Source organism: Eubalaena glacialis, chromosome 3, assembly GCF_028564815.1.
Source record: "Eubalaena glacialis isolate mEubGla1 chromosome 3, mEubGla1.1.hap2.+ XY, whole genome shotgun sequence".
In the NCBI taxonomy this organism is placed as follows: domain Eukaryota; kingdom Metazoa; phylum Chordata; class Mammalia; order Artiodactyla; family Balaenidae; genus Eubalaena; species Eubalaena glacialis.
In genome coordinates, this window is record NC_083718.1 from 84,566,966 (window position 1) to 84,580,597 (window position 13,632).

General features: G+C 45.9%; 1 protein-coding gene across 1 annotated transcript; it reads left to right on the plus strand.

The window, feature by feature from the left end:
• Positions 1-611: 611 nt before the first annotated feature.
• On the plus strand, positions 612-11,012 carry S100A10 (S100 calcium binding protein A10). The gene is made up of 3 exons (XM_061183465.1): positions 612-745; positions 7,521-7,673; positions 10,600-11,012. Exons 2-3 carry the CDS (start codon positions 7,542-7,544, stop codon positions 10,759-10,761), a joined length of 294 nt encoding a protein of 97 aa, XP_061039448.1. The 5' UTR covers positions 612-745; positions 7,521-7,541; the 3' UTR covers positions 10,762-11,012.
• Positions 11,013-13,632: the final 2,620 nt, after the last annotated feature.

Consider the following 13,632-nt stretch of genomic DNA (forward strand, 5'->3'; position numbering starts at 1 on the left):
ATGCCCTCGAGCTGACTAGCCACCAAACGGCAGCCACCCACCTCCACTCTGCGAGCAGGCGCGTGGCAGGGAACTCGGCTTCTCCGAGAGTTGCCCGTGGACAGGGGGCCCAGGCCTTGGATGACCCTCCCAACTGACCTCCTAGGGCCTAATCTGAAACCAACCAAGTCTGACGCCCTCGCGGTCGTTAGGACTCCACGGGCCCCTCCCTGCGGTATCATCTAGAAAATAATTCCTAGACCTTTCGGTTACGGACGAGCGCTTACAATCTGGTTCTGGGCCAGCGCGCCCCACCCGCAGAATGGCTGTATTCTTGGATTTGCACACTCACTAGCTCTCTAAAACCAAACCCGAGAGGAAGGGCACGGCCGAGGGTGGGGAATGCCCTAAAATATTCGAGAGTATTTGAGTAGGAAGAGAAGTTTACAGTATTGCTCTCACTGGGGGCGGTGGGGAGCCCTGGAGCGAGGCTCCTCCGCACAGCGAAAGAAGGGTGTGTGTGCGCTGCGCCCGGGGTTGAGTGTTGGGTGCGGGGGCAGGAAGAGAAGGGAGGAGAAGGGGTGGGGTGAGCGGAGGCCCTGACACCGGCCCAGGCTCCTCCTGCCTCCCCCGCTCCCCGCCCCCACTTACTAAGGCGCCCAGCCCGCGGCGCTCTGCTCACTGGCCGCGCGTCCCCGCCAGCCGAGCGCCCCCGCCAGCCGAGCGCCCCCGCCAGCCGAGCGTCCCCGCCGCGCCTCCTGCCACGGTGAGTTCCGCCCGCCGGTCCCGGGCGGTCCCCAGCCCCAGACCACGCGCCCGTGGAAACCCCCGCATCGGCGGCTCTGGCTCGCCCGGCTGGCTTCGCCGGGTGTCCCGGGCGCCAGGGGGCCTGGTCGAGGATCGGCTGGAGATGGGGAGGTATCTGGGCCACACCCTGGCTTGGCGAGCAGCGCCCCTGTCCCGCCCCGGCGCGACCCCCCAGATCCTCGCGGGCGGGGGGAGGGAGCCCTTGTCCTTCACTACTGTACCTCCGTGTTGGTGCCCCGGGGTCTGCTCTCTCCTACCTTTCGGTTTATCTTTCTTTACACCCACTTTCCTACTTTTCGACTAGTCGCCCCAGTTACCCGAAGCCCCGCTTCTGGCCCCCTGTCCTGGCCGGCGTATTTCTTTGTGTGCTCCGGCTGCAGGCTGACCTCTGTCCAGATGTTCGTAGCCACCTCCTAGCTGGACGGCCCGTGCAGGCTCGGGAAGCGCTGGCGGTTTCCCTACCCAAAGGACACCCCTCAGCCCCTCTCCCCGATGCTTCAGGTTGGGCTTCCTGTTGTTTTGTCTGCTAGACGGGAAGGTTCTTACTGCCGACCGAGGGAGGAAGGTCTATTAGTTTTCTTTATAACGCAGTTTTGCTGGGGGGTGGGGGTAAGAGGGGGAGGGAAGCCTATGTGAAACCTGTGTGAAGTGATTTGTGTACTGAAAGGGATCCCTTCTTGCTATCTTAAACAAGTGGAACTATACAGAGATAGAGGAAGAGCAGGCTTAATGAAGGATCTTCTAACCCAGACTAATCTGGCCCAGTGCAATGAGCACTGGTACCTGGTCACAATTTGAGCCTGGCCAGAGGACAGGCGCTTCCCCCAGGCCTGGATACCACACTCTCTCGCCTCGACCGGTCTCCACCTAACTGAAACCCGGAATCTGCCTTGTTGGGCCGGGGTGGTGGGGAAAGCAGAGCAGCTAGCCTCGTGCCAGGCGCAGCCGAGCCCTGGGCCAGACTCTGGAATACATTAAGCCCACCCCCTTCGCTGGGAGCTTTCTGCAGGGCGTGGTTAGCACAAAGGGCTCCCGGATTCTCCTAGTGGAGGCCTGTGACTCAGTTGTGAGACCGTGTGGGTGTGGCCCAGATGGTTCCAGATTCTCTCTGCAGATGGTTCAGACAAAACACTCCCTGAAGGAAAAGGGGAACTGTGCCATCTTAGAGGGCATTTTCCAAGAGGAAGTGAGTCACACCAGGACTTGGCCCGCAATCTGAAGGAGAGGTTTCTTGACTGAACTGTGGGTGAAGACAGCAGTTAGACTGGTAGGGCCATGGCAGAACTGCTGCTGGGTTATCGGCCTGTATGCCTGCTGGCAGGCTGCCCCAGCTTTATTTGGGAGGTAGCTCTTCCCGTTAAGAGGTTTGCAGTTGCTGCAGATGCTTTTTCCCCTGCAGCCTGAGTTTCAACCTGCAGCAGTGGATTTTTATATCCTGCACCTCAGGTGAGGCCAGGCTCAACACCCTGTCAATGATCTTTGCCTCCAACGTGTTGCAGCAAATTGCAAAAGGTAATGATAGGCATTAGGGCAGGAATGAGTTCATATAACTCATTTGGAATTTCTTCATCAGCCCTGCCCCCACAGATTCCTCTCCAGTTTCTATTTAATCATCTCTTCCAAATGATGTATTCCTTCCTTGACAGCCAGAAGCTACTTTCTTCACTGTGGTCCTTGATACACCATTTGGAGATTCTTATTTTGGTTCTTCAAATTTTCCTGAGGGTCTACTGAGCATAGCACCCTGATTTCTAGGTGATGGTCTTCCCTGGCTTTTCCTGCATACAACATCAGATGGCCCCTTTTCCTCCCATGTCTGGCCCCTGTCCAGCCTCTCCAGCAGCCACTCCAGTGAGGTCAGGCCTTGCGCTGGGTGGAGCTGAGACTGAGTGCCTCCTTGCTTTCCATGGACAGCTCCAAAAATGTGAATTTTTTAGAGCACTACCCACTTGGTATGGCCTTGATCCAGTCCAGTCTTTTAAAGTTGAGGGAAACAATGGAATCCTTTCAGAGTTATAACGTGCAGATTAGCACTCAGAGTGCTGGGAAAGCTAGACTGATCTTTTTATTAGGATCTTTCTTAAGCTTCTCATTTTCCCGGGACTCAACAATTTAGGAATCTCACATCAAAAGCAAAAAGAATGAATTTGCTTATTTTTAACAATTTTCAGCACTTCCTAGCCCTTCAGTGGGTTTAACAGCAGTTGTCACAGTGGCTATTGTTTGCCAATTCTGGTGATGCCTGACAACTCTTCAAGGAAAACTGGATGTACTCTTTTAGGGTATAGAAGGCTTCAGAGTTCTCCTATTGGATTGCATCTGGAGCTTTTCTTTTGCTGCTCACTTTTTTTAGTGGGAAAGTTTTATGTTTGGTGAGAGGTGGGAGAGACAGCCTGGATCAGATTCATTGCCTCCACTCACTTCTTCTGAAATCCCTTTAGGGATCAAATCAAGAAGCCTTCTGGGTTCAATTCCCCATCCCACCCCCCCACCCCCCACCCCCCAAATTTTTTTCTTTTTAAATTCCTCAAAACAAAAGGAAGGAAACCTAAAACACATTTTAGATAACAGAGGTTTGTTTTTACTGACATTCTGCCAATTATTTTCTGGGTGGGCTGTAAGAAAAGTAGGGTATGGACAAGACACGAAAGAGCAAAGTAGATCAGACTTCTTGCTCTTTGGAAGTCTCCTTTTTGAAATTATGGCCTGGATCTGGGCATGGGTCCAGAGCAAACATTTGGTATTGCTTAGGAGCAGACACTTTTCTAAGGAGGCCTCCTACTTCCCTGCTACTCCCAGAAGGATCAAAATTTACATTATTGTCAATTTCCTTCTTACTGATTCATTGAGCAGGCTCTGAGGACAGGGCGCTAGCTTCTGGGACCCTGCTACTGCAGCCCACAGTTTAGTGTGGAAAGAAACAAACACAGTTAACTAGAATTCAGGACATATTTTAAAATAGTATGACATTAGCTGGTGAACTCCCCAAAGGCAAGCATCATGGGGCAGAGGCGGTGGAGAGCGCACCCACGTGTGCCTAACACCATGACAGGGTCATGCAAAGTAGGTGCTTGGTGAAGGAACAGAAAAAATGGAAAATTGAATTCCCACCACTGTAACTAAATTTGTAAAGCTCAGAATTCTTTTCGGAAGCGAAAACTACACAAAGAAAGACACGTGAGCTTCCACTCTTCAGACCTGTGTAGGAGATACACAGACATAAGAATAAAATGATTCAATAAAAGGTGAGTGAATGATGAAGTAGTTAGAGCCTGTGGAGCTCACAGTGAGAGAGCAGTAAAGTGGGATAAACCAAAACTCAAGAAAACAGTAAGAGTAAGAAGAGAAAGAAAAGTCAAGTCGTGTTGGGTGACCAGACCTGTTTAGCAGGGCACACCGTTTTCTCCTCCGCTATGGAATGTACTCTGCTATGGAATGTACTCTGTGGTTCATTCATAGGCCGCCCCTTTCCGGGCCCTTCCCAGCCCTCACCTCCTCCCGCAGAGCTCCCAGCCTCAAGGGTTTCAGCCCAGACCCGGTAATCACACCTGCACCTCAGCTCCAGCCAAGGGAATTGTTTGATTGATTCATTCGCTCATTAGCAAACACTAAACCACTATTTAGTTGTTCGTGGATAGAACTGAATAATTCACAGTTCTTAACCTAGAGGAACTTAAATCTAAGATAGAGAGACGGGCAAATGATTAAATGGATGGAGTGTTTCAGGTGCCAGAGTAGGCTGTCTGGGGAACAGAGGACGCTGCAGCCCCTCAACCCCAGGCCCAAGGCTATCCATTGGAAGTGTTTGCGAGCCAGAAGCTATAGAGTCCCTGGGTGGGACTCTTCTGGGGCGGAGGTGTGTGGAAACGGCGAATTCAAGTCCCTGAACTGCTTGCTGCTTTAGCAACCAATGGTCAGTGCTTCCGTCAGCCCAGGCCGGGCAAGCCCCGCCTAAGATGGGAGGGCCGGGCAGGCTGACTCAGTAGGTCAACCGCTGCACTCTGGAAGAGCTGTAGGATTCATCCACTAGCCGAAAGAACAGTATTAATCACATCTTCCCCTTTTCCTTCATCTTACTTTAAAACCAGTGTACTGGCTTCACCTTCAAAACGGAATAACTTGCTCGTAGCCCAGGTCAGTGCCCTCAGGGGCCTTGGTTACTGATGAGAGGATGGTCTTCTCTGGTTTTCAAAGCTGTTTTCACTTTCACAACCTTAGATCTCCTGAGTAGCCCCTGATCCACATTCTTATTGCAGAACAAACAGGGAGTCTGTGCTGACTGCTGTGTCCACAGCCCATGTGCTGAGTAAACAGCAGAGGGAGATCCAGTGGGGCAGGAAAGCTCTGGCACTTCATAATGAGCATAGACAATCCAGGGCTGGGTGTGGAGTGACCTGAGTGCTCACTAGAGGAAGATTGGCCTCACTCTCTTGAAGAAGGTATTCAGGGGTGGCCAGGACTTCCTCAGCTTACAAGTTGTATTTCTTAGAGGTTCCTAAATTAGCCTGTTTCCTATTTTAGGGGTCCTTACCCTGCTGTATTCCCTTTCTTACTTCTCTGGCTTTGCAGTGCATTTTCCTTCTACTCTGCCCTGTGAAGAATGTGAACTAGGTGTCCCACAGCCAGTTCCAGTTTCTGGGATCTTTGAGCATTTGTTGTGAAGTGCTCTGCCACTTGAGCTTGGGCATGGGTATTTTTAAACCTCTGTGGTGGCTGACTCCTTTCCTGAGATATTTCAGAACTGGGGTGGGATGCCACAGCCTTCTCCCACAGGTGACTCATTCAGTTCAGTTCTCTTATGTTGCTGGACTTCCAGAGCCAATCCAGGCAAGGCTGACTCCCTCTAAGCCCACTGCCATCTGAAGCCAGATCCTGGCTGTGTCAGGAGAGAGGGGAAAGGGTGTGGTTCCCCTGGAATTCATCCCACAGTGGACCTTGAATTGGCTGCTCTCTCCAAGAGAATTGCTTTCCAGATGAATCATGCCAGATTCTGGTTTATAGCATTCTCTAGAGTATAGCATTCTTTGGCATGCTGATTCCTGTACTTTTCTGGGGATTAAGGGGTAGAACTTCCGACTCTTAAAGTGTAATTTTTCAATCCTCATGTTCACCAACTCCACCTTCTCTGTAACAGACAGCATTTACGGATCTGTGTTGAGCACGCATATGTCAGCGGAAGGAACCAGACTGAAAGCATGTCTCCAGTTCCTATTGAGACTCTTCAGGGGAAGTTGCCAGCCTCTCCTTCAATCTCTGCTCTAAACTTATTCTTGACGGTTTTTTGTGTTTTTTTTTTTTTGAGTGGTATATTACAGTCTCAATTCAAATTCACCTGTTTCCTATCCAGTAGTGATTTTAGGTGGTGTTAGCCAAAGCTACTCCATTCTGGCTAAAGCATGCCTTCCAGTTAAGCAAAATTCACTGGGCTCCTATTAAGTACCAGGTATTGGGTCTTGATGAGACATATGCCCCCAGATTATTATACCTGAATATAATGATCTGACACATCCTTTCCTTTCTTTTTTCTTTTTCTTTTTTTTTTTTTTTAATTAAATTTATTTATTTATTTATTGGCTGTGTTGGGTCTTCGTTGCTGCAGGCGGGCTTTCTCTAGTTGCAGTGAGCGGGGCTACTCTTCGTTGCAGTGCACGGGCTTCCCATTGCGGTCGCTTCTCTTGTTGCAGAGCACGGGCTCTAGGTGTGTGGGCTTCAGTAGTTGTGGGATGCAGGCTCAGTAGTTGTGGCACATGGGCTTAGTTGCTCCGCGGCATGTGGGATCTTCCCAGACCAGGGTTCGAACCCGCGTCCCCTGCATTGGTAGGCGGATTCTTAACCACTGCACCACCAGGGAAGTCCCTTTCCTTTGTTTTAAACTATTCACAATGAAAAGCTCTTCCTTTCTTTCCCACTGCACCCCAGACTGTGAGAGTAGCTCTTTTGTCTAGTGCTGCCAAAAATATATCAGATCCCCAAAGGAATTAGGATATACTATTACTTGTTCCTTCTCAAGGAAGTAGATAATGGGCTTTGGGTAGCTTTTATTTGGGTAGGGCAACTGCATGTTACTACCAAAGATGCAAATGTCTTTGTTACAATCAATAACAAGTTCAGAACTTTAGTAAAGAATACATGGAATTCCCTGGCGGTCCAGTGGTTAGGACTCGGCACTTTCACTGCAGTGGCCTGTGTTCAGTTCCGGTCAGGGAACTAAGATCCCGCAAGCCACGCGGTGAGGCCAATACATGCTCAGGAGACAAAATTCATTTTTAAGCAGATTTCTAAACCCTAGAATGACTGAACAAGGTTACCTAGTTAAGCTTGGAGGGTTGAAGTTTTTATATTAACCAGGCTTGATTGTGTGGGTTGTTGGTATTCATCCATATCCATATCGAAGAGTCCCATTTACCAGCGCTAAGAGAAACAGAGAGACGTCTGTTCTTTCAGTAGGTGCTTTGTCAGTTAAAAGGAGGGGCACTGATCTTGCTTTTCCAAATAATTAGTATTTTTATTCTTCATTAGGTGATTTATGCAAAATTAGCAGGCAACTAGATAAATCCCTTATTCAGAGCACCAATACCTGAACTGCCTATTTCCATCAGCAGGAGGCATAAAACCTGAGTGAACTGGTCCTTATATTCATTGAATTTTACACCCTCTTCCAATCATTCTCAAAAGACTGGTAATTCATGTCGCTTAAAAGTTAATGTAAATTGTTTCTTTACATCCTTTAATAGGTTCCAACAGACCTCACCAAAATGCCCTCTCAAATGGAACACGCCATGGAAACCATGATGTTCACATTTCACAAATTTGCTGGGGATAAAGGCTACTTAACAAAGGAGGACCTGAGAGTACTCATGGAAAAGGAGTTCCCTGGATTTTTGGAAGTAAGTGTTGAAAGGCTCAGAAAGAACCAGAACCAGATGTAAAAATCAATGCTTCTAGGCCCTAGTTCCTTTCCCTTCCTCTTTCCAGCCCTTCCCTGTGGAAGTCACTACTAGAAAGGTGTTTTCATTCATTTACTTATTAAACATTATTGAATGCCTACTGTTTGTAAGATACTAGGGGAGGAAACAGAAGGTAAAGAAGACACAGCCCCTGCCCTCAAGGAGCTTACAGTTTGGAAGTGAAATGAGACTACACACAAATCACCATAATGCGAGGTGTTAGAAGGATTCCATCTGGAGTCATCTGTGTCCATTGAGACAGAGTTGCAGGAAAGAAGGCCTTTCACCAGAGTAATCAACCAGGTTGCCTTGTTGCCCCTCAGGTCCATAAACCTGGCACTGGAGGTACCACATCCTGGTCACATACACTTTGAGCAACTTGAATCTCCCTTCTTAAATTAAATCCCTTTAGATAAAGGCTTTAAAATTTTTTTCCAACACTGCTCTAAAGCAATGGTGTCAGGCATCTGCTGAATGAGAGCCAAGCGGCACTCCAGAAATAACTGCTTTTCACATTGAAAATGCAATGAGAGCACAGGAGCGCAGTTTGAGTTTATGCCTCACCTTTGACAGATCGAGAGGTCCGTGAAGACCAGAAAAGGATCTGCCATGAGCTCAGATACACCACTCAGGACATTAGGCAACAAGGCACAGTTGCCCTTTTACATCATAGGCCCTCAAGAGATGGTTGTTGCGTTTCACTGAAGGTGAAACATTGCCTAACAAAATATTATATTGAAATGCAGGCCCTTCTCTCCCTGCCACAGCCAGAGTCATTTGAATGGATCAGTACTGTGTTTGGTGTGCATTAGCCTCTAAAGGGTGAAGGGAGGAGATGGTAAAAGACAGGGTTCTGCCTCTTGTCATCTGCCTGGTAAACAGCATTAATCAAGCCCCTGATTCCTGACTCATTAAACATAGGGTTTTGTAGTACGTGATGATTTACATGTTATCAATACCAGTCAAATAAACAGATATAAATAGCTTAACTAGTATCTCAGAGCTGCAGTTACCACAATGCTATCCCAGAATGAGTTAGAGGATACTGTTGTTCTGCTTTTGTACAGTTCTGTGATAGAGCCCCAGACCAGGACCCTAACTGGGAAGGTTGCTTCAGCTTTCTGTGCCTCAGTTCCTGCCTCTGGAAAATGAGAGGCTGCACATGATTATCTCCAAGACCACTTTCACTTTCTGTGATCCTTCCAGGCAAGCATAAAATTCAAGGACAAAATGTGCTCATTGTAAACCTGCCCATCACACAAACAAAGGTGTTCTCGGTCTACTTCTAAACACTCATTAATTGTGTTGTTGCATAAGTTAGAAGCCAGGATGATATCACATGAGACGAAGATCCTTCCTCCCTAAAGGCTTTGTGGCTTGATAAACATAAAGTGTTCAGTACCGAGTACTGAACATGGCAGTATAATTTATTCTAAGCATGGGGTCATAATTCCAAGCACACCCACACTCGCTGCATTCACAGATCGTTTTGTTTCTAAAGTTGACCCCTTACGTCATCCAAATTTCACTCCTTCTGACCACAGCCAGGAAGCTGGGGTTAAGGCCAGAATTAACTGAAACCCACCAAAAGCAGAGGTAGCTGCATAGACAGGTTATAGTTGATTGCTTAGGGCGTGTAGGAAATGCTGCTGCTTTACCTTAAGGGATTTCTGAGTGCAGTTTATAAACATCCAGCACACTTGAGACACTGAGTATCAGTTCCCTCACTCATCTATACAATCAATGAAATTCATAAATATTTTACCTGAGTCCTTTAACACCTGTAAAGGGCCATATTTCCCTCTGGTTGATGGGATGGACCCTACAGGAGAAACCACACTTTCCCACTTCTAAGCATCATCACTACGAAAAGGAGTGATCAAGCCAATCACCTTGAAAACAGATTAAAAGAAAAAACAAAGGGGATCTTACCTGCTCATCTTAGTTCCATGTATTCATGCTAGGCATTGAGAATCATGGGGAGTTTTGTAACTCCATCACACATACTGCTTTTGAAGTACATCCAGTGTAAAACAAAGAGTACATCTAGCAAAGAGTATAGGATGGCATAGATTGACCAACTTATTAAGAACAGAAGCAATCTTAGAAACACTCTAGTCCAACCTCAATTCTTAGTTGTTACACGAAGGCCCACCAAGCTGTGTGACTTACTCAAGGTCACCTGGCTAATATGATATGAAGCCACCCTAGACTGGCCTCAGCTGTGCCAAGAAATGAGGACCATCTGCCTGAACTCTTTAAACCTAACACACCCCAGGGCATCATTAACACCTCTTTAAAATCCATAGGACAATGATCTGAAATTTACTCCCTAAATAATCGCATGAGGTCTTTCATAGGAGTTTCCTTCTTTAAGGACTTGACCATGCTATCAGGAATGAAAGTTTGTCAAGAGAATATAAGTTTAAACTACAAAATGGGGGAATTTGGGGTGGTTCTCAGACAGAATTTTGTGATTTTGAAAATTGTTGTAACAGTTGGACTGTAAGTAAAGCATGTCAGAAGGCCATGCTGGTTTCTAAGTGGACTGAGAGTTCAGAGTTGTGAGTCTCCCTTCTCTGGCACTGAATCTCCTCTTTCTAGAAATAGGCTGTTTCTAGTCCCTGAGTTATATAAAAGAATGCCATGGAAACCTCTTTCCTAGCTTGAAATAAATATGAATTTACTGAAATGCTCCCTCAAAGCAGAAAAATACATTTAGATGACCTCCAAAGATCACTATGACCTAAAGCAAGAATTCAAATAATTAGGAGATTATATATATAGCTGTCAGCAGTACAAATCAAAGAAGCTCGTCATTGCAACCATTGACTCGTATTTCTTGCCTCTGTCCTTTTTTTTTCAGAATCAAAAAGACCCTCTGGCTGTGGACAAAATAATGAAGGACCTGGACCAGTGCCGAGATGGCAAAGTGGGCTTCCAGAGCTTCTTTTCACTAATCGCTGGGCTCACCATCGCATGCAATGACTATTTTGTAGTACACATGAAGCAGAGGGGAAAGAAGTAGGCAGCATTGAGCAATTACTCCCACCCTGATAAGAATTCTCATAAAGGGTCACTTAAGGAATCTGCCCCACAGCTACCCCTGTATAAGGATTTCCTGAGCAGATTGGGACCCTTAGAAAATGTACAAATAAAATCCAGCTCCACCTTGAGAAGCAGAGAAAGAAGAGTCAATTAAAGCCAGATAAGCTTTTGATTTTTATATTGCTTGCATCCCCTTGCCCTCAATAAACAAATTCCTTTTTTAGTTCTGAATTTGAGACAGAATGTTTGTTCTTCTTCAGAAATGTTTGTTCCCTGCTTCATTCACAAAGAGCCCACATGCCCTTAAGCATCTAGCGCAAGGCAGAGCTCTTTCCATAGAACCTGCAAAATGGGAAAGCACTCTCCACTCAGGCTTGGAGTCTAACTTCTCAAATTGATCTGCCCTGTAGCTGTTCCTAGCTGAAGGACAACAACTCCAAGGATTAAAAGAAGGCACTTCAGGGTATATTCCACTTTTATAATTCCTGAGCATAGTCCTGCCCAGTTAAATCAGTGCCTTTCCAACCAGCACTTTGTATGCCTGAGATGTCTGAGTCCATTTTTCATAGCAAAGTTTCAGCAAACTAGGGTAAGAATAGTTCCATAAGACAACTAATCAAAATCAGAGTCTAGTGTGATGCCTCTAACAATATAACGTTAACATTTTTTTAGCTGTCGTGAGATGCCATGATTGTACTAAGATGTCAGGAAATAGGCTAGCCATGATTTATAATATAATGGGGTAGTGCTTTTTTGTTGAAAATGAAATGCCAGTACTTATGTCTTGATAAATAGCAGAATGTTTCTCCCAGCCCTTTCTGTGTCTGTTACAAGCTTCAGCAGATATGCATTCCATAGCTACTATTAAATAGCTATGCTTATTAATAATACAATATTCTATATTTTTATGGAGAGATGAGGTATTAATTGGCACATGAAATTGTCCCAATTCAATAGGTCAATGAAGATGGAAACATCAATATAACTCTGGGGGAAAGTTCAATATAAGGTCATCCACCATCACAAGGAAAAGCATGCAAAAGGGAACAGGATAGTCCAAAACTATCTTTGGGGAAAGGATATCTGTAATAAAATCAAGGCCAAAGATAAAATTCCAACCATTTTATTTTGTCTCAGCCAACAAATGAACAAGGTAAGACAACTTATCTTGTTAGCTATAGTTAACAGATAGCTTTGCAGCTATAGAGTTATATCAATCAGCAGGTTTACAAAGAGAGGGATTTACTACAAGATATTAAATGGAGGAGCGGAGTTGGCTAGCTAAAGAACTGACTCGAGGAGTGATTCCCAAATCCATGCCATAGAACTGGGCCCCCAAGGGAACTGCTGGCTCAGGAAGCTGCCTGCTGAACTGGGAAGCCGTTGCTAAAGCTAGCAGCTCCAGAACCACACAACCCATGGCACAGTCCACACTACCAAATATGGGTACCCATTACCCTGCCTCTTTCCACACATGACTTGGTTCCCACATCCAAGTATCAAAGAAGTGCATCTCATTACCAGAAACTCAATCACATCAAAACCTGAACTGCAAGGGAGTCTGGGAAATAAAGTTTTACATTTTCCAACCTCTACACACTAGGAGTTGGCATGCTGGTCCACCATATCTGCCACAGTGACAATTCTTAATTCTAAGAGAAATCTTCCGATGGACCTAGAGACTGTCATACAGAATGAAGTAAGTCAGAAAGAGAAAAACAAATATCGTATAATATTGCTAATATGTGGAATCTAGAAAAAATGATACAGATGAACTTATTTGCAGAGCAAAAATAGAGACACAGACATAGAGAACAGCGTATGGATACCAAGGGGGGAAGGGGGAGTGGGACGAGTTGGGAGATTGGGATTGACATATATACACTACTATGTATAAAATAGATGACTAATGAGAACCTACTGTATAGCACAGGGAACTCTACTCAGTGCTCTGTGGTGACCTAAATGGGCAGGAAATCCAAAAAAAGAGATCTATGTATACATATAGCTGATTTACTTTGCTGTACAGCAGAAACTAACACAACATTGTAAAGTGACTATACTCCAATAAAAATTAATTAAAAAAAAAATAAGAGAACTCTTCCAACCTGTATGTTAAAGAGATTATTGCTTTAAGGAAACGAGACTCTAAAAGATAACCTCTGACAGCTACAGGGAATAGAGAAGCAAACTGGCCCATCCCAGTAAGGCAAACTGTCTCTCTACATGAGAATGTGTATCAGTCCAAATTTACCCTTTTAGTTTACACCACCTGCGTCCTGGGGCAACTGTGTTTACTGGGTGTTATAAAATTGGTGTTCAGTTTGCAAATGGGCAGGTGAAATTGTAACACAGGGATACTATAGGCTCAGATGTCCCCAAATCCATAGGAAGCTTTCACACTCTAAGCCTCTTTACCTGAAAACAGAAACAGAACTATCCCAGGAGAGAGGGCTCTGGGGCTAGGAGAGAGGAAGTATCATTCATCTTCACAGTGGATTTGTAGAGTCTAAAAATTTCTAAAGCAACGTATTATTCCCAGAACATGGCCTCAGATGCTCTGGCCAGGGAATCATCTGAGTCACTGTATTTGGGGTGTGTGTGTGTGTGTGTTGGGGCTGGGAGGAGAGGAGAGGGAAAGTGGACAATAACATACTTTTTCTCACCTTAGCCCCAATGCTCGAAGCACTTAGTAGGGAGCTAGTACAAGGAAAATTAAAAGGCTATTTATGGTTTGAAATCCTACACGGCTTTCCATGCCAACGAAAACACAGGGCTCCCACGATCTGACCTGCTGAAACAGCCGTTCGGAGCCGCAGCTTAATGGCTCCCAGGGGCAAAGCTGCAATTA

Coding starts and splice junctions, on each gene's coding strand:
- S100A10 (XM_061183465.1), top strand. CDS start 7,542: ATGCCCTCTCAAATGGAACACGCCATGGAAACCATGATGTTCACATTT. Junction 7,674..10,599: donor AGTTCCCTGGATTTTTGGAA/GTAAGTGTTGAA, acceptor TTTTTTTTTCAG/AATCAAAAAGACCCTCTGGC.